This window comes from Myodes glareolus, chromosome 3 (assembly GCF_982192425.1).
Source record: "Myodes glareolus chromosome 3, mMyoGla1.1, whole genome shotgun sequence".
NCBI lineage: Eukaryota > Metazoa > Chordata > Mammalia > Rodentia > Cricetidae > Myodes > Myodes glareolus.
The window spans coordinates 28,441,686-28,462,521 of NC_142028.1; the positions used below are offsets into that span (position 1 = coordinate 28,441,686).

Consider the following 20,836-nt stretch of genomic DNA (forward strand, 5'->3'; position numbering starts at 1 on the left):
AGACTCTATGAGACAATTTCAGCTCTCCTAATTGCCCTTAAACTTTATTTCCAGCTCTTATGTCATGGAAAATGTCCAGTATATGTGTGGTTTTTTTTAATGATGTCTGTACATTACAGCAATTATGAAATAAAAAAATTAAAATTAAAAATTTTAAAATTAAAATTAAAAAAAAACAAACCTGAGATCCTATCTCAAAACACACAAATAAGGCTTGAGTCCAAGGTCAGCCTAGGCTACATAGTGAGTTCCAGGACAGCCAGGGCTATAGGAGACTAAGAAACAACAAAGACCTCAGATGATCTTCTTGTCTCTTTCTACAAAGTCCCCTTCATCAGCAAATCTGAGATGTACAGCCTACAGTTGTTCCGGTTGCTAGAGGAAGAGTACCCTCTAGTGGTCGCACAGTGTAACACCCACAGGAAGAGTGGCCATGATATTTCTTTCCTGCCATAGCATCAGAACATACAGGAATAAAATAAATAAATAAATAAATAAACCTATTGAAAAGCAAACAAAAAATCAGTATTAGGCATTTTTACACTGACTCTTAGAACGTGATATTGTTATTAGATTAGTGGAACAAAACATGAGCTCACAATAGACAATCGCTTTACTTGACTTAAATGAAACATTACAAGCACATTAGACATCTTTAGGAATATATGCTGTCCTCATAAAGTGTAACTTTCAGGATGAAACTAGGAAGGGACAGAGGGAGGAAGAGAAGGAATGAGGGAGGGAGGGACGAAGGGAGGGACGTAGGGACAGAGAGAGGGAAGGAGGGAGGGAGAGACGAAGGGAGGGACGTAGGGACGGAGGGAGGGAAAGAGGGAGGGATGAAGAGAGGGAAGAGACCACAGCCTATATACATCCCAGGCTTCAAGAACCAACAAGTAGCAGAATGTGGTGGCATAAACCACCTTCAATTCCAGGCTTTAATCCTTGAACTCTGAGTTAGAAGCTAGCCTGGTCTACACAGTGAGTTCCAGGACAGCTTTTATTTAGAAAGACCCTGTCTCAAAAAAACAAAACAAAACAAACAAATAGTATAAGTGAGTAAACTTCACCCTCTTTCTCTCTAATCCAATGATCTCAGGGCTGGCAACATGGTTCAGTGGGTAAGAGCACTGACTGCACCAAGACCCACAGAGAAGAGCTGGACACTCGCCAGCCTGCAGAGGAAAGGGAGACAGAAGGATGACGGCAACTTGTTGCCCATCAGTCCCGCTGAAGAACAGCAAGCTCCATTTTCACTGACCAACCCTGTCAAGGGGGACAGCCTAAGTGCGGTAGAGCAGGGCACCCCAAATCTTCCTCTGACCTCTGTGCTCTCATCCACATACACACATTCATGTAACAGGCTCCCAGACTTTGGTTGGTCCCCAGACCTTAGCACTACTGACTCCATGATGGAAGTACCATTCAAGCCTTGGGACTTAGCATGCAGAGAGCCGCAAAAAAAAAACCAAGACCTAGGCCATGGAAGTGCACAGTTCTGGGAAAGTCTCTAAGGTACCAACCTTGCTTTTTGGCTTCTGGAGTTCCGCTTCTGGGTAACTGTTCTTTGTTAACTGAAGTATGTTAACCCAGAATGTGGGTTTTGTACTTAAACCTCACCCTGAGAAAGGTTAAACTGGGATTCTGAACACAGTGTAATCGCTGGCCGGCTAATAGACGTTCTGTTGGATTAAATCCACGTCTGAGCAGTCTTCTCTGGTGGATACGCCACAGTCACACACAGAGGTATACAACACACAGCAAGAAGATTAATATTTAGACTTAAAAGGTGCTGGAAAGATGGTTCAAAAGTTACAGAGCGCACTGCTTTCATAGAGGACCTGAGATCAGCTCCCAGTACCCATGTCAGGCAGCTCACATGCACTAGTTCGCTTCCAAGAGACCTGATTCTTCTGACTGCCAGAGACACACACAAAAAATAATAAATAACAATAATAAATCTTTAAATAAGGTTATAATGAATATCGTGTGTGTGTGTGTGTGTGTGTGTGTGTGTGTACACATATTTCTGGTAGGTAGGTAATCTAAGATATTTACTTAGAAGACAGACTCCTGGATCATACAATATTTTTTTATATTTTAAGATCCATATAATTTTATGTTTATGTATATGTCTATGCACCCTGTGTCTACACGTGACTGCAGAGGTAAGAAGAGGACATCAAATCTCTGGGAGTTCACCCAGGTCCTCTGCAAGACGCTCTAAGCCTCTGAGCCATTGCTTCAGTGTTCTTTAAAACTTATTGAAGAACTACACATGTTTTTTGCAGTTCTTTTTTGCACACTTCACCAGTATTTTCTTTACTATGTGTATGTCTACATATGTGTGTGAACACATGCCAGCACAGGAGTGGAACTCAGGGGACAAGCTATAGGACCAGGTTCTCGCCTTCCATCATGTAGGCTTCAGGGATTGAGCTCAAGGGCTCAGGCTTGGTGGCAAGCACTTTTATCTACTGAGCCATCTTGCCAGCCTAACACTTGCTCATTTTTATTTATATATTTGTGTGTGTGTGTGTTTGTGTGTGTGTGTGTGTGTGTGTATGTGTGTGTGTGTGTGTGTGTGTGTTTGCCTTAGTTAGGGTTTCTATTGCTGCGACAAAACATAATGACCAAAGAGCAAACTAGGGAGGAAAGGGTTTATTTATGTGGCTTACACTTCCATACCACTGTTCATCATCAAAGGAATCAGGACAGGAACTCCAATAGGAATGGAACCTGGAGAATAGGCAGAAGCTGATGCAGAAGCCATGGAGAAGTGCTGTTTACTGGCTTGCTTCCCCTGGCTTGCTCAGGCCACCTTCTTATAGAAGAACCCAGGCCCACAGCCCAGTGATGGTACCATTCACAATGGGCTGGGCCCTTCCCCACTGATCACTAAATGAGAAAATGCCTTACAGCTGGGTCTCATGGAAGCATTTCCTCAGAGAGATTCCTTTCTCTCTGAAGATTCAAGCTGACAAAGGGGAGGGGAGGGGAGGGGAGGGGAGAGAAGAGAAAAGAGAAAAGACAGCCAGTCCAATGTCCATAGCACACACATGGCCAGAAGAAAACTTAGAAGAGTTAATCTTCTCCTACACTGCTGGTCTTGAAGACCAGTGTCAGCCCATCAGGCTTCACGGCAAGCACTTGCCTGCTGAGCCATCTCACTGGCCTTTCTGGCTTTTTTATACTAGTCATGCTTTACGTCCATGCAGTAAGAACATGTTTTCTCCTTTTCATAATGCCTTGAGTGCGGGAACACTGGACAGAGGAGTTACATTAAACACAGAGATTAAATGTGAGTCAATTTCAATGTTTAAATCCCAGTTCTTAAAGTTTAAGCCCCTCAACAGGATGGAAGCAGGGCTCTGTGCATGGAAAGCTGGGTTGAAGTTTGAGGCACTGTTCTTGACAAAATCTCAGTCATTTGATTTTACCGATAGACTTGGAGTCAAAGCCTGCTAGCTCACAGAGGCAGAGAAGCACCCAGCTGCTCCTCCTCCCACACCATCTCAAACTCCTCAAACTGAATGTCCCTCCCTTCTACTTCCTGGGCATCTCTCTAACCATCCTGACCCCCTCTTACTCTCTATGGTTTTTTCTTAATAATTCTATCTTCACTTCCTGTTGCTTGTTCCACCTCTTGACCTATCGTTGACTTGATTTAATCCTGTTTACAATATTCAAGCAGAAAGCTCTTGGATTAAAGATGTGCGCTAGGGCTGAGCCATACAACTAGAAACAGGTTTTTCCAATAAATAATCTCAGCTTTCACAGTATGATCAAATATCCTGCAACAAGAACAAGGACATGTGTGGTTGACCAACAGAGGAAACCCAGCACAAAAGGTGCATGATTTTACCAAACCTTGAGATTATACAGGGTCCTTTAAAAGCTGCCAGACACCAACTCTGCTACAGGCTAAACTCCTAACCTCTGGGAAAACCTTGGGTTTGTCTTCAAGTTCAGCAGCTGAGTGAGTCCCCTAGTGTACCACTCTCATGAGGGGGTCACATTCCATACCAACACATCACTTGGGTACACGTAGGTATTTAGAATCAGTTCAAAACCATGTACCCTGGGTCCTTAGACCATGTTTCAAGGCAGATTATTTTACTGTTTCCTTGAATGATAAGAAGAATTCCTTATACTTTTTTGTATGTGATCCCCCTTACTAGTAATTTGCAATTTTCCCATTATGTTGTCTTCTTTGCTGAGTGTTTCTAACACTACACAGAAACTTTCCGTATTTGCTTTTTGGACTCGCTATGTAGCCAAGATGATGAACTTCTGGTTCTCTTGCTCCGGTTTCCACAAGTGCTGGGATCACAGGCATGCACCAGCATGCCCAGTGTCACGTGGTGCTGAGGCCTGAACCCAGGCTCTGTGCACACTCAGAAGCACCTATCACCTGAGCTACTTCTGTGTCTGTGCTTCTTATGCCATATCCAAAGTATCATTGGTACTGTGACCATCAAGGCCCTTTTCTGTATTCCTCTAGTTGAGTGGTCCTGGACAGTAAGTATTAAAGGGGAGGGGTTGAATGATAAATGTCTGCCATAATCCTGTTTCTTAAAAGGAGTGACAAGTGCATGTGCCCTCTTATTACTGGCCCTTTTGTCCTAGGCCCGTTAAATTACAAAGATAAACAGGGCTGGAAATGTATCTAAGCAGCAAATCGCTTGCCTAGCACGCACAAAGCCCTGGGTTTAATTCCTACCACTGGTAGAGAGATAGGACATAAACCAAAAGATGAAAAAAACCTTTTTTTCATATCTTTAATTATCATTATTGCACCAATACAGCATACGCTTTATATACATATATATTCAACTTCATTTTCAATTTTCAGCAATTCAAATACATAATATATTATCATCTTAAGAATACAAATAACACAAAATGGAGGAAGATTGAGAAAATAGGATTCCCAATAGTCACTATATTTTCTATGTTTTCCTCTTAGTGTTCTTATTGGAATCTTAAGTATCCTGCCATGGCTCTGCACAGAGAGAGCTGCCTGGAAAGGGGACGGCAATGCGAACAAATGGACCCCAAGTCTGAAAAAGCTAAGAAAAATATCCGGAGGAAATAATGTGTTTGAGATTAAATATAAGAATCCTCTTCAGCCAGAATGTACATATCCAAACTGGTGCTCCCAGAAGGTAAATCCTCCCATTCCATCCGCATCCTCAAACTGCCCAGCACACAAAACGGACAGTACCCACTGACCTGAACAGGACCCTCTTCACAGTATTGTAAAAGGAATGGTGGGCAGAGGATGGGGAAGTGATAGGACGGAAACTTGCTTTAAGATATCCTAGCTGGGTATCAAAGTCTGGGGCTAAGGCTGTCACAGATAAAGCTGTGGCGCAGCCTCCTTCACACTGACAATTATCTAATAGCAGCTTTCCATGGCCCAGCTAAATGGACTAAAGGAAATGTTTATGACAAGGCTCCAGACCAGGCAGCAAGGCATGTGGTACTGCATGAGAGCTAAGTGCTTCCGCTTCTCTGCTCCACACATCAAGTTAAAACGCTTACCTTAGGACAAACACAGGTGAATAAAAATTAATGCTATGCTTCAAATGCAGCAGAAACACGTCTGCGGACTACAACTCGGAAAGCACAGTCTTCATTTCCTTCATCTCAGAAATAGCCACCGTCAAAGATGCTGCACTATTCAACACGCAGAAAACCGTGGGGTGCCACCAACCCGAGCCTCTCATCAAAGGAAAAGATGTAAACACACAAGGCGGTGATGCTGTGGCTCACCGGATGCTCACTGAATAGGGTAAGCCTGAAGGAGGCCTTACAGAAGAAGAGAGCAGGGATACGGCTTTCTCCAAATCTACCCTCATGAAAATCCTAACGTGGTAAGTATGGAGGCCAGTCTGCCCATTTATAGTCTCGGGTTATGGGAAAGACAGTTACAAGGCATTGTCTCTCCTGAAATTGCTAACTAGGGCATCACAAACAGATACACAGGAATAATGAGATGATTCTGAAATAAGTTCAAGAATTTACATATGTCAGAGGTCACTCTCACAGGTGGCTTTCTGAACTCTGCACAGTCGGTCAGTGTGATCATTTCCACTACTCCCCTGTCTCGGATGTGAGCAGGAAACAGCAGGTGGTCTCCTGGCTTATACAGCAAGTAACACAGAGGTAACAAAATAATCCAGCCTGAAAGCAACAGAGAAGCTATGGAAAAAGATTGTCCACTGATTTTGGTTCTGGGAAATGAAGCGGTCCCTCAGCTCCTTCATAGAACGGTGCCCTCGAGGTCATTTATTCTTCAAGTGTGTCCTTAACATCTTGCCAATGACACTCAAAACTGGACCCAGTTGGACGGCTGTGGCGCCTGGTTCGGAACAGAGCTGCAGGACAGGGGAGGAGACAGAAGCCACAGCAGCACGTCAGTATGAGGGGCCAGTCACTTCCGAGTTGCCAAGACACTGCTCTGCACATCAACTCCACTTCCCAAGTTCCTCCCGGGAACTCACACTGAAACCCACATGATGGCAGCTGCTTCCCTGACTACACATTCCTCTACAAGATGATTCTCAACCTGTGCGTCATGACCCCTGTGGGGCTGAACAACCCTTTCACAGGGGTCACATAGCAGATGTTTACATATGCTTCCTAACAGTAGCAAAGTTACAGTTATGAAGTAGCAATGAAAATAATTTTATGGTTGGGGGTCACCACAACCTGAGGAACTGTATTAAAGGGACACAGCATTAGGAAGGTTGAGAACCACTGGCCTACACCCTAAGGGAGAGGCTATTGGGTGCACTGTGCCCGTTACCTGGATGCAGTGCTGAAGTCTCCCCACAAGTCACTGCTTGCAGAAACTGGCACTGGTGCTGAAGTCGTGACAGGAGCAGGGGAATCCAAATCTAAAAGAATATCTGAACAGAAGGAGTGGTTTAATCATATGTTCACAGGGAAACCTACACCTGAATGATAGCTGAACGGGGGGGGGGGGATGTTACAGAGAGACCTACACCCAAAGGTCACAGCAACTTTTTTTTATAATCGCTCACACTGGAGATGGCTAAAAACACTGCAGTAAAAACATTCTCAGCAATAAAAAGGAAAAAACTCAACATGTAGGACAACCTGGGGTGTATCTCTAGAGACTCACACACACTAAGTGAAAATAGCCAATTCCCAAAAGTTTACATACTGTATGATTCCACTTAGCTAACACTCCTAAAGCAGTAACTTTATATAAACACAAAGCAGATGAGAGATTGCCAATAGTCAGGGATGGGAGAAGGAAGGCTCACAGGGATATGGTTATAAAAGGGTGACACCAAAGATCCTTACAGTGAGGGTAGAGAAATGGCTCATTGGTTAAGAGTACTCTCTCTCACATAAGTGTTGCTCTTCCAAAGGACCCAAGTTCTATTCCCAGCCCCAGAGATGGCTCACATCTATCTCTAACTCCAGCTCCAGGGGCCCAATGCCTCTTAGGCACCTGCACTCACATTAAAAATAATAAATTTTAGCTGGATGGTGGTGACACACACCTTTAATCCCAGCACTCAGGAGGCAGCAGGAGAATTTCTGAGTTAGAGGCCAGACTGGTCTACAGAGTGAGTTTCAGGACAACCAGGGCTACACAGAGAAACCTCATCTCAAAAATTAAAAAAAAAAACCCTAATATTAATAAACCTTTTAAAGTAAAAGACAGAAAGTGATATAGACTTGTTCTGCAGCCTGACCATCACAACGGATCCATGAACCTATACAGGGCAAAGCTGCACAAGACCAAAGGTACCTACCTATGCACACATGCACACAGAATGAGAAACTTGCATAAGATTAGAAGATAATGTCAATTTCCTGATTGACAGTCAAAGAAAGTTTTATAAGATGACATTGGTAAGGGATACTGAACAAAGAGCACACAAGATTCTTTTATTTCTTTCTCTTTTTTTTAATTTGAGACCAAGTCCCAATAGCCCAGGCTGACATGGAAGTTATGTCATTCCGAATCATAGAACTGTTTCCACCTCCAAAGGGCTGGGATTTGAGGTGTGTACCACACCTACTTCCTTTCATTATTTCTTATAAGTGTGTATGAATCTCTAATTCTCAAAATAAAGTCTCATTAAAAAACTAATCTTCAGCTTTATGTCACAAGTTTTAAGCTATTTCATTTACATTTCCTCCTTTGATGACTACGTTGATCCCCGCACTTGGGAGGAAGAGGCAGGCAGATCTCTGAGTTTGAGGATAGCTTGGTCTACAGAGTGACCAGGACATCAGGACTTACACAGAGATCCTGTCTTGAGAAGCCAAAAAAGAAAAAGAAAAAAGGAAAACAAACAAACAAACAAAAAAAAAAAACCAAACAGGATAATTGGATTACTGCCTTACTCAATAAGTTATTTTCAGAGTTATATTAGATTTACCTGCATCACTACCTCCATGGTTAGCTTTTGGAATAGGTGGTGGGGTGACGTGGTTGCTGATGGCAACAGAGGATGGTGGGGGAATAGTGATTTTGCCTCCAGGTGGAGGTGGGAGTAAGCTCAGTCCTCCAGTCCCTGTGGCCCGGGGCTTAGAAGCACCTCCTTTCTTGGTTGTAATGTTCTGAAAGAAAGGAGAGAGAAGAGAGAGAGAGAGAGAGAGAGAGAGAGAGAGAGAGATCACTGACCTAAAGAATAATAGGAAAATAATTTTAAAAACAAAGCTGATACTCAGTCAGCAGACCACCTCAGTCCCAGCACTCTGGTAACAAAAGCAGGCGAATATGTGAATTCAAGGCTAGCCTGATCTACACAGCATGTTTCAGGTCAACCAGGGCAATACAGTGATACTTTGTCTCCCAAAAGAAAACAGGGGTTGGAGAGATGGCTCAGCAGTAAACAACACTGGCTGTTATTCCAGAAGACACAGGTTTGAATCCCAGCACCACCACAGCACCCAGAGCAGCCATCTGTAACTACAGTTCAGAGGATCAACACCCTCTTCTGGGCTATGATGCATGAACATATATGCAGGAAAACACCATATGCATAAAATAAAAATAAAGAAATCACACTTACCCCAATACTCAACTTGATGGTCTGTCCTTCCTTGAAGCCTAAATCCAACTTGGGACGATTATCCATCTCCTGAGATTCTTTGGAAATCTCAGTTTCCTGCTTTACCCACCTTTGAGGAAATAATTTATCTCAGTTTGGAATTCCCTGAAGCAGAATCTGACATAAATCTGACTCTATCTCACTCAGATGAACTAGAATTCCAAAGTGGGGACCCATAAGACATGAGAGAGAAAAAGGAAAAAATATCCCAGAGAGGCCAGCTGGGTTCAGACTGAAGAGCGATACGGAATGCATGGTAGGTGCAGCTCTCCCAGCAGCTCCAGCCCTGCGGCAGGGCACTGCCCCACAGGACATGTGTGCTACCATGTTCTTACAGGTTCCATCTCTGGGCATTAAATTCCAGAGTCCTGAGCAATAAAGAGAGCTACCCTGTCCTAGAGATGGGGAGTGATGTGGCGCTCGGTGCTGCTCACTGCAGCTATGCCAAACTCAGCTGGGCTGAAGAAACACAGGCAGAGCACATCGGCTGTGAACTGACAGAACTGGCACACCTATTCATGCACAGGCACACTGCTGCTGTGTGCCACCCCCCCCACACACATACACTTTCTAAAAGCAAGTGCAAACTCCCCACGATTATGAACGAGCATCAACACAAACCACCGCACAAGGATCCAAGATATATTACAGGCCGCACGGAAAGACGGGAACAAGCACAGGGGAAAAGGTAAAGACAGACAAGAGAAACCCCACTCAGCAGCAGTACCCAGCGCCCCGTGCCCCATATTTATTTACCCTGAAATCTAAGGACAAACTTCACTTACTTGAAGTGATCTTGCAGCGAAACGTTAAAGTCGAAGGCGTCCCCCCGGTCTGTGAAACCAATGCCAATGAACGCACTTCGGCCTGTGAAAAGGAGCAATTTCAGAATACATGTTCCTTATGGCGACTTCTGCCGATCATGTCACATGAACTGCTAAAATCTGCTCGGCGATAACATGCAGCCGAAAGGTAAGACTTTTACAGCATGAGCCTGAACAAGAAGTTAACAGAAATACAGCCACATCGACCCGGACAGATGTGTCTGCGGCTACTTCACCCTGCAACCACCAAACAGGGAGCGGCAGTTACAGCTTGACCCACAAAGCCAAAAGTATTTATTGTCTTTGATTACCAACCTATTAAAAAATATGAAGGGACTGGGCGTGGTGAGTGGTACATGTATTTAAGCCCAGCAAAGGTGGGCCAATCTCTCAGTTTAAGGCCAGTCTGGCATACACTGCAAGATCAAGGCTAGCCAGGACTACAACATGGTTACTCTATCAAAATAAATAAATATATAAGCGAGTGAGTAAGTGAATAAATAAATATAAATGGCTGAGAACTACTGCCCTTCAAATGGATAATCCAAGATAACCCCATCTAGAGCCACCACAACAATTATAACATGTTCTCTATTGCTAAATAAGTGTTGTGATTAATTTAACTTAAACTCAATTGAACTGATGTTCACATCTATACAATGTTAGTCTTTCCTCTGATAACCACAGTAACTCTGATGAGGGAAGACAAGGTACCAAAGGACGAGAGCTGTAACGGGACACAATTTTATTAGCGTGCACTCATGATTTCCTGGCCTTACCCCACTGAAAACCCCAGCTCCCTTACCAGTACCATCCTGGATCCTGATCACAAAGTAGCGGCTGGAGTCTGTCACTGTCTCCACAGCAATACCAGGGTACTGTTCTACTGGTGCCTGAGCGAAGAGCTCCCCTAACAGCAAGAAAGAGAGCTCCTTGAGCAGCAGAAGAAATGCTAACTCCAATTAACCGGTGTTTTCCATGCCAGTTCCGATTTGCGGGTGACAAAAGCACAGCAGCCCAGCACTCCCATGTTTGAGGGCGCCTGGTGCTTACCTGAAACTTTATCTTCCAGTTTGATGTAAGCGATCTTCCCTTTTGAAGTGATTCGGAGGCGACCAGTCCAATCAGGCTGGTCTAACTTCCAGTCAGACGCCCTATGAAAGGAAAAAGGCAATTCTTTGTTTTGTTTTGCTATTGTTTTATTAGTTCTCGAGAGAGCTTCCTGTGTAGCCCTGGCTGTTCTGGAACTCACTCTGTAGACCAGGCTGGCCTTGAATTCAGAAACCCACCTGCCTCTGCCTCTTGGATGCTGGGGTTTCACTGTTTTCCTGTGCTAGAGGCCTGTTCTTTCTGTCAATTAAATAATCATGAGAAATGACTCAAACTCCCTTTAACCTGAGGCCTCATGTTCTACTGTCTAATGCGGGCCTGGTGGTACAGGCCTTTAATCTCAACACTAGGGAGGTAGAAACAGGTGAATCTCTGTGAGTTCAAGAACAGACTGGTCTACAAATCAATTTCCAGGATAGCCAGGGCTATTCCACAAAGAAACCCTGTGGCAGTTTGAATGTAACTGGCCCCCATAATCTCAGAGGGAGTGACACTATTAAGAGAAATAGCTTTGTTGAACTGGGTATGGCCTTGTTGGAGAAAGTATGTTACTGTAGGGGCAGGCATTGAGGTGTCCTATATTCAGGATATCACCAGTGTCTCAGTCAACTTCCTGCTACCTGTAAGATGTAGGACTCTCAGCTCCCTCTCCAGTAACCAGGTCTACCTGGTGCTGTCGCGCTCCCCACCACAATGATAATGGACTAAACCTCTGAAACTGTAAACAACACACCTCAATTAAATGTTTTCTTTACAAGAGTTGCCATGGTCATGGTGTCTCTTCATAGCAATATAAACCCTAACTAAGGCAGGAGTTGGCACCACAGACTGGGGTACTGCTGTGATTGGCCTGACTCTGGTACTTTGGGTTTGGAAAGCAGTGGAATGCCTTAAGCACTGCTCAATGAACCATATTAATAGAGGCATGGAAGACAGAGGTCCCAAGAGTGATCTCAACTGTCGGAGGCTCACTCAAGAGGTTTCAGAGGAGAATTTTAGCATGTTGCCTAGAGAAAGCTTTTGTGTTATTTTGGTGAAGAAAGTTGCTGCCTTTTGCCCTTGTCCAAAGAATCTGCCTGAGGCTAAAGTGAAGAGTTTTGGATTAATTCCACTGACAGAAGAAATCTCAAAACAGCCTCGTATAGACTCTGTTGTGCGGTTACTAGTTTTCATGCTTATAAAAATCTATAATGAAAAGAAGCAAGCTGACCAGGGTAAATAATAAAACATAAATTTTGAGGTAAAAAAGAGCCCCAGGAAGTAGAATGGAGGTAAGTTTTGTGTGCAAGGAGATAAACGGATTAAAAAATGGAATATAGGCATGGTGACCTCAGGGCACGATCCCACCCAGCTAAATTTTCAGCTCGTGAAATGGAACCGAAGAAAAGCTTAGAGCCAGGTGTGGTGGGAAACACGTTTAAACCCAACACTAGAAAGGCAGAGGCTGGCAGATCTCTGAGTCTGAGCGAGTTTCAAGACAGCCATGCTTAGTGAAGGACAGAAAAGAAAGCAGAACTTGGCAACTTCAGCCTTGTGGTTCTGGAGTTAAAGACAGAAGAACAGGGCCATGGAATTTGCCTCCATGCCTAAGGAAAGCCGCTTAGGCCAGGAATGTGTGAGGGGCGTCAGTGAATGGAGGCCTAGTAAAGAGCTATTACATGAAGCTGTGAAGTTGAAGTCTGGATTGCCCTAGAGAACCCAAGATGAGAGATGGCAGAGTCACGGGACACCTGCCGAGGAAAGCTGCTAACAGGAGCTGGAGCCAGCCCAAGAGAATGAAGTGTGTTGCAATCAACAATGCTGAACTGAGTTGGAGATCTGAAGAACATTTTGAGCATTTTGACATCAGACAGAGAAATGCAGAGTCTGGAATCTGCCCAGCTGGTTTCCAGTCTTGCTTTGGTCCTCACTATGAGACTCTTAATTTGATCCCCAACACCAGAATGAATAGATAGATAGATAGATAGATAGATAGATAGATAGATAGATAGATATAAATAAGCAAACAAACAAATAAAAATTAAGCTGGATTTCAAGGTGTATGGTTTTAATCCCAGTCCTCAAAAGCAGAGGCAGGCAGACCTCTGTGATTCAGGGCTACCCTATTCTACATAGTAAGCCCATCTCAAAAAAACAAAACAAAAAAATTCTAAAACTACAATTTCTCCTATGAAGCTACTCTCCTACCTAGAGATGACTTTCTATCCAATGATGCTTCATTACTCAGGGAATAAAGTCCATCTGCTAGATGAAATAGTCTGGGTAACAGAAGTTTCCAAAATCACTAACCATATAATATCTTTCATTGATTTCAACCAGTGTTTACATGGTACTTACTAAGTGGGAGGCACTATATAACAGCAGGATATAACAGCAAACAAACCTTCCCTCAGAAAGTTTGCATTCAAACAGAAGGCAAACAACAAAAAGGAAACATAATAAATAATACTATCAGTATCTTAGGTTAAGGTGAGAAAGAAACGTAGAGGCAGCTAAGAAGGTCTAGGAGGACAATGGGGGACAGGATTCAAGAGCGTGACCAGGAAGCTGAGAACAAAGCTCAGTGGTCAAGTGCTTGTTTAGTATGCACCAAGTTCTGGGTTCAACTCCCAACAACACCAAAAAGGAGGAGTCCAGGTAGCCTCACCAAGAAGGTTCAATGTTGGGCAGAAACATGGACTAAAAGGTGGCACATAGGTCATGGAGACAACCACCTGCTTTTAGACTGGATCTGAGGCCGGCTCCATAGCAAGGAATTCAGGCCTGACACTGTAAGCCTGGTTCAAAGCCTGCGGCTCAGGAGACACTTAAAAAAGGTAGGACAGGTGAAGGTTCCCTTTGGGTGCCTGAGGGGAAACACTGAAGGCACAGAGCTCCTGCAAAGGTGCTGAAAGGTGAAAGTATGCTTGCTGGGTGAAGAAAAAGAAAGCCAGACCATACAGGACCTTGCAAGCCATCAGAAGCACTGCAGCTCTTACACTGAGTGAAAATTAGCTGGTCCAGGTTCTAGACAGATATGTGACCCAGTCCTGGGATCCTACAGGGATTACTTTGTCTGCTGTGAGAAAGAGATGTGGGGCTGTGACGGCTGAATCAGGCGATTAGTTAAGAATGCTAAAGTGAGTCAGAGAGGGCCTGGGAGAGAAGGGAGCTGAAGCCACCAACTATAAAGTAAAGGCAGTAGCAGTTTCTGAAGCTAACGTTAGGTCAAGGAGAACTCCAAACTGTTCAGCCTAAACAAACAGGCGACACTGACTAAAATAAGGAAGGCTATTTGTGGACTCTGTCTGGGCTGATGGAGTTTGCATTTTCAGTAGGCTTCATTGAGATGTCTAGGAGCAGACAGCTGAGTTTATGAGAGCACAGTTCAGGAAAGACATCTGCAATGTAAATACCACTGTTTACCAACCATCTGAAAACCCAAGCGACACTTGTTATCCGTGTTTATATGCACCTGAGTAAAATCTAACATATTACTTATAACCAAGACTACAAAACACTAAATTTAGATGTTTTGTTAAGGGTGCGGAAAAGGGGAAAATACGTTAATAATTTATCTCTTATGAACCCAAAGACTGGAAAGGATGGTGTGCTGCTTAAAGTCCTTCAGGAATTAAAAGCAGGAATAGTGTGACTTCAAGGGAAACCTCAGCAATACAAGAGTGTGAGGCCTGCCTGAGCTACAAAATTAAAGCCCTGTCTCAAAACAAGAACAAAAGACAGAACACCATCTATCTGAACAAGAGAAAGTTTAGTAAGACAGTAATTTAAAAGGAAAACTTAACAAAAACCAGAGGATTATCACTGCAATGTTTGGGACCAAACCCAGGATTAAGTATGTTAGGTAAGAGCTCCATCATGCGACCCCATCTCATCAGAGCTGAGCAGGACTGTAAGGTCAGCCCTGTCGTCCCCTCCTCGATGCTCTACCTTCAAAGATTCTTAAGTACCAGAATCTGATCCAGATTAGAACATCCTATAAGTCCTAATGGATTCACTTTTTTTTTAATTATATTTGCTTGCTTTCTTGTTTGTTTGTCTGGGGTGGAGGTATATGCATGCCATGAAATGCAGTGGAAGTTAGATGACAATTTACATGACTCTTCTCGCCTCCTGTCATGTGGGTCCCAGGAATCAGACTGGGGTCATCAGGCTTGCCAACGAGCACCTTTACCCACTGAGCTATATTGCTTGCTCCTATTAATTTTTTTAATAAATCATTATTTATTGCAGTCATACCACTGACAGACATAAAATAAATGGGAAATATTAGGAACAAGCATATTAGATGTATTTCTTTGGACAGGAACCTTGTAATTTTATCTTGTTTATATAGTACCTTTAAATAGTTAACAAATTCTCAATAAATAAATAGATACATGCCAGCAATTTTCTTCATCTTTGATCCTTAATTCCTCTCCCTCTCCAAAACCAAGACTAAAGAATTCTTGGTTCTGCTGGTCTCCTAACGATACTATATGCAAACCTCATAGGCCAGGTGTGGATAAAAGCCTGAAGTCCCACCAACTGGGAAGCAGAGGCAGGTAAATCTCTGGAAGTTTGGAGCCAGAGGGTTTCACTGGGACATCCTATGTAAAACATAAATAAAACTAATCTCACAGTTTTTCATTTACCTTAGCAATCAAAATTTATAAAGGAGAGGGAATGAAGAAAGGTAATAGCCATCACACATCTACTCCATGCCATTACATACATTACATGCATACATTACACACATTCTTATGACAACCAGGTGAGCATATCTTGCATACTAAGTATCAGTATGTTCATCTTCAAAGTTCAAGATGTGACTTTCCCACAAAATAAAGTTAAACTTATTTTGTTTTGTGGTGGTTTTTGGGGGTGAGGGGTGTAAAAAGTTTGGGTTTTTTTTTTTTCTTTATGTACAGGTGACTGTGATGGTCAGAAGGTTTCAGATCCCCTGAACCGGAGTTACAAGTAGTTTTGAGCCTCCCACTGTATGTGCTGGAACTGAACCTAGGCCCTCTACAAAGAACAGAAAACTCTTAAGCACTGAGTCTTTTTCTCTAGACCTGTTTTTGTTTCAGATTTTAAGACAGAACCTCCAGTAGCCAAGGACAGCCTTAAACTCCTGATCCATGTGCCTCCACCCCTCAAGGGCTGGGATTACAGATGTGTACCACCACTCCCAGCTTCGAATTTCATTTTTCTCTTTTCAGTCACTGTTCTGTAAAAGTAATGAGGCCAGGCGGTGGGGGTGCACGCCTTCAATCTCAGCACCTAGGGAGGCAGAGGCTGTCGGATCTCTGTGAGTTCAAGGCCAGCCTGGTCCACAGGAGCTAGTTCCAGGACAGGCCCCAAAAGGTACAGAGAAACCCTGTCTCGAAAAATAAAACAAAACAAAGAAAAAGAGTAAACAATGATAGAACGTTTATTAGATAATAAGAAATGTCAAAATATGCATAGGAAACAAAGATAAAGGGGAAAAAGAAAAATTAAGAAATGGCTTTGATGGGACAATGTAGTGGCCTGATGAGAGGATAAAGACTGTGACTAAACTAGGAAGTAACGAAGACTATAGAAGGGGGCAGGGGCTGGGAGGTGGGGGCTGGGAGCGGGGGCGGAGGGGGGGGGGCTGGGAGCAGGGGCAGGGGCTGAAGGCCAGAGGGGGTGCTGGTGGCAGGGAGTGGGGACAGGGGATGGGGGCAGGAGATAGGGGCAGGGGAGTGTAAAAGACTTTACGTAAAAGGAAAATAGAGGACTTCAATGAATGATATCATTCTGGAAGTCTTAACCCCTAAAGAAGTCACGAGATAGTTTACTTAGTAGTACAGTCATTGTTAGCTTATGTGATTGGGTTGGTTACATACTCCCAATTTCTTCTTTTTTAATGTACTATCCATGTGTGTATGGTGTTGCATGTGTGTGGCACAGGCATGCCACAGCACATTTGTGGCAGTCAGAAGTCTGTAAAGTTACTTCTCTCCTTCTCCCTTTACCTGGATTGGGGGGAATCAAACTCGGGCTTTCAGCTGGTACAGTAAGGGCCTGCTAAGATGACCCCCAATTTCTTCTTTCAGTAAGCATCTCCTGAGTACTCACTATGTGCCAGACACTGTGCTGGTCCTGCTAGCGCACACAGATACAATATTTAACAGCCTTCAAGCTGGAGAACAGGAAACGAAACCAGCCATTAGAGCAGCGATGGAAGCAAGCCTCAAGTGCCGTGGACATTCACACAGAGCTGCCCTAAATCAAAATGGGTCAGGTAGAGCATCTCACAGATGGCGATGTATACGATGGGGTCATGAAATAGTACCTGTGACTACCATCAAGAAGCATGCTGAGTTTCATTCATAGTCAATGCCAAGTCTCAGTGATGGCGCCTTGAAAACTACCTCTGCCAAAGGATACAACCCATGGGCCCGTTGCATAGGTCTGCAAACACAAGTACCGATTAATGATGAATGAACCTCTGAGGAAGAAGCAAATGGAGCTGTGGAGAAGATAACTTTCCAGTAAAGGTAATGACAACACCAAGAGAAAAGCCATGACGGTGTGTCAGCAAGAAAGAAAGAGAGAAAGAGAGAGAGAGAGAGAGAGAGAGAGAGAGAGAGAGAGAGAGAGGGAAAAAGGGAGGGAAGGAGGGAGGGAAGGAGGGAGGGAGGGAGGGAAGGAGGGAGGGAGGGAGGGAGGGAGGGAGGGAGGGAGGGAGGGAGGGAGGGAGGGAGGGAGGGAGGGAGAAACAAACCCTGTGAGGGAGCTGGAGAATGGCTCAGTGGTTAAGAACACTGTTGCTCTTGCTCTGGCAATCAGGGTTCAGTTGCCAGCACCCATTTAGTGACTCATAAACATCCATGACTCCAGTTCCAGGAAATCAGATGCAATCTTTTGACCTCCATGAGTACAAGATATATACATACAGGCAAAACACCTATACACATATATAAAATAAACAAATACATTATTAAAGAAACAAAACCCTGGGGCTGGAGAGATGGCTCAGTGGTTAAGAGCATTTCCTGCTCTTCCAAAGGTCCTGAGTTCAATTCCCAGCAACCACATGGTGGCTCACAACCATCTGTAATGGGGTCTGGTGCCCTCTTCTAGCCTGCAGGCATACACACGGACAGAATATTGTGTGTGTGTGTGTGTGTATGAAAACCCAAAAAAACTTTACAAAAAAAAAAAAGAAGAAGAAGAAACAAAACCCTGTTAGTGGGCAGTGGTGCATGGCTTTAATCCCAGCACTTGGGAGGCAGAGGTAGACAGATGAGGTGAGGCCAGCCTGGTCTACAAAGTGAGCTGTAGGACAGCCAGGTCTACTCAGAGAAACCCTGTCTCAAAAAACAAAACTAGAGAGAAAGAGAAATGAAAAAAGCACAGAAAAAGAAACAAAACCCTGGGAAGTACATACGTGCACAGCATATGTTACTTTTCCTACTTTACAAATGAGAGAACTAAGGCCTGGAGAAGTGAAGAGATTGGCTCATAAATCATAAAGCTATTTACTGTCCAGGGCAGACTCAACAGTTTTCAGCAAAATCTCAATGAATTCTCTTTGAATCCCATCAGCATCCTACATCCTCAAACCCTCAGTCGCTGCATTACAGGGGTATCGGGCCCTATGAGGCAAAAATGCCTCGCTGACTCTGGAAAAGCTATAGGAGAGGTGACCAGGAGGAAGGAAGGCAGAAATCCCTACATAATCAAAAGTTATAGTGTGGACACACACACACACACACACACACACACACAAAATGAAAAGAAACGCAATGGCTAATCATTGGAAAACAGGAGCTTAACGTTCGCCCCACACACAAACGCGCACACACACATACACACACACACACAAAACCTCAAGGAAAATCCGAATGGTGAATGAGGATGACACTTGGCGAGAATGACAACAGTGTAAATTAAATTAGATCCTTATATCATGCAAACAGTGGACAGCATCACTGCGTGCGCTGGGAGTATGGGGGAGGGGTGGAGGAGAGCGGGAGAGAGCGCGCGCTGTGTGCGTGTGCAAACGCGCGTGGAGGATTACAAGCCAAAGGTCGCAGGAAGTGTAACAGATGGAGCAGGCATGAATGGATGCGGCTGACGAGGAGCAGACGAAGTCCCAAGGGGGGGTGGGGAGGACAGGTGGAGTGATGCAAGAAGGCAGCAAGAAAATAAAACAAAATTAACAGTTCCAGCAAAACAGAAAAGTGGGGAGAGACGCTGGCAGCCTAGGTGGTAGGCTAGGCAGGAGACCGCTCGGAGGCAACGGCGCGGGCCGGAACGTGCTGCCCAAAGACACACCCGTGCCCCCCACCGGTGGGCGCAGATCCGGCTCAGTACCTGTAGCCGCGGTTCGAGGCCCGCGGCGGAATCCGGTAGACGCTGACGTCAGGCTTCACACACAGCACAGACTCGTATTCCAGCTCGGTCGCCATCTTGGCTCCGCTAGCGCCGCGGGGGCGGGGCACGGGCGTGGGCGGGCTGAGTGGGCCGACGGCTTCCGCTGCGTCACTTCCGCTTGAGCTCGGCTTTGCGCTTCACCTCTGGGCGGCGCCAGTAAACCGAGTGCTGCTTAACCGTAGAAACGTTCATGGGGCGTGGCTTGCCGTCTTGAGTCATGGCAAAGGCGTGCTTAGTGGTAGAGCACTTGTCTGCCAAGGCCTTGGGCTCGATCTCTAGCGGAAAATTAAAATTCAATTCTCCTTTAGCCAAAACAAAAAGAAAAAAGTCACTGAAGGTAGAACAGAGGTTGAACAAAATGAATCTCTGCTTTCCCAGTCTGTTCTCATACTATAAGAAATTGTCCCAAGCACAGTCTAATAAATGTAACCTTTTACATTTTGTAGATTTTTTTAATTTTGTAGATTTGGTTAGTGACTCCATCATATTTAGAACGGGCCCCAATTACAGTGCTGAAAAGTTACCTAGCATTCCCCAGCATAAGAAGACTCTGATGTGCCACACACAATGAGGTCTGAGCAGTTCTGTCTACTAATATGTTCTTTGTGCGCCACAAATGTAAACTTTCAACACTACAACTTAGAAACCTTTTAGCTGGCAAAGTCCGCTGGTGTCAAAACCGAGTCTGATCTCGTTTTGTCACCAAAAAAACACCAGTAGCAGTCTTCAGCATTTCCTTTTGACTACTTGACCTATCCTGATTTGTCTACTTTGCCTAGGAAATTCAATAAAACTTAAGACTTAGAAGCAGCTGGTAAGGATATGGAGACTTGCTACTCTCATATATTGTTATCAGGAATATAAATTGGTCCAACACGGCTTTGAAGGGACATTTAGCAGAACTGGTCCAAATATTAACTGTATATAGCAACTGCACTATTTCTGGCTTGTTGATGTTTGTTTATTTGGGGACAGGGTCTCAATGTAATCCAGGCTAGCCTTGATCTCATTATGTAGTAGACTTTGAACGTCTAATCAACCTGCCACCAGAGTGCTGGAATTACAGGACATGCTGCCACACTCAATTTTGTTCACTGTTTGGGATCTAATCCAAGGTTTCATGAGAACTCGGCAAGCATTTTATCAACTTAACTACACCCCTCCCCCCCCAACTAAAACTATTGTTTTCTATTTTATATACCTCTCCACGCTTTAAGAGTTTATAAAGAGAATACATGCACCCTCAATGAAGAATTTAAAAAGAGAAAGGACAGAAAAATAATCTATTACTTGTTTCCTATTTCTAAACCTGTGATCTCAACTGAAACCTAGGTCATGTGACACCTCCACCACATTGCACTCTTTCATTTCTGCTTTCTGTGTCAACAGTGCTGACAACCACTTACCGAG

At 44.2% G+C, this 20,836-nt stretch overlaps 1 protein-coding gene across 1 annotated transcript; it reads right to left on the minus strand.

Annotated features, from left to right (window-relative positions):
• Positions 1 to 4,760: 4,760 nt before the first annotated feature.
• On the minus strand, positions 4,761 to 19,506 carry Necap1 (NECAP endocytosis associated 1). The gene is made up of 8 exons (XM_048444285.3): positions 19,367 to 19,506; positions 10,982 to 11,082; positions 10,734 to 10,838; positions 9,890 to 9,971; positions 9,066 to 9,174; positions 8,430 to 8,610; positions 6,815 to 6,917; positions 4,761 to 6,383 (listed from the first exon to the last, which is right to left on the minus strand). Exons 1-8 carry the CDS (start codon positions 19,459 to 19,461, stop codon positions 6,335 to 6,337), a joined length of 825 nt encoding a protein of 274 aa, XP_048300242.1. The 5' UTR covers positions 19,462 to 19,506; the 3' UTR covers positions 4,761 to 6,334.
• Positions 19,507 to 20,836: the final 1,330 nt, after the last annotated feature.

Bases quoted from the DNA above. Each gene is read 5' to 3' on its own strand.
- Necap1 (XM_048444285.3), bottom strand. From the start codon at position 19,461: ATGGCGACCGAGCTGGAATACGAGTCTGTGCTGTGTGTGAAGCCTGAC. The intron at 10,839-10,981 runs GTAAGCACCAGG...TCTTGCTGTTAG, and splicing joins ACTGGAAGATAAAGTTTCAG to GGGAGCTCTTCGCTCAGGCA. The intron at 9,175-9,889 runs GTAAGTGAAGTT...ATTTCCTCAAAG, and splicing joins TCGCTGCAAGATCACTTCAA to GTGGGTAAAGCAGGAAACTG.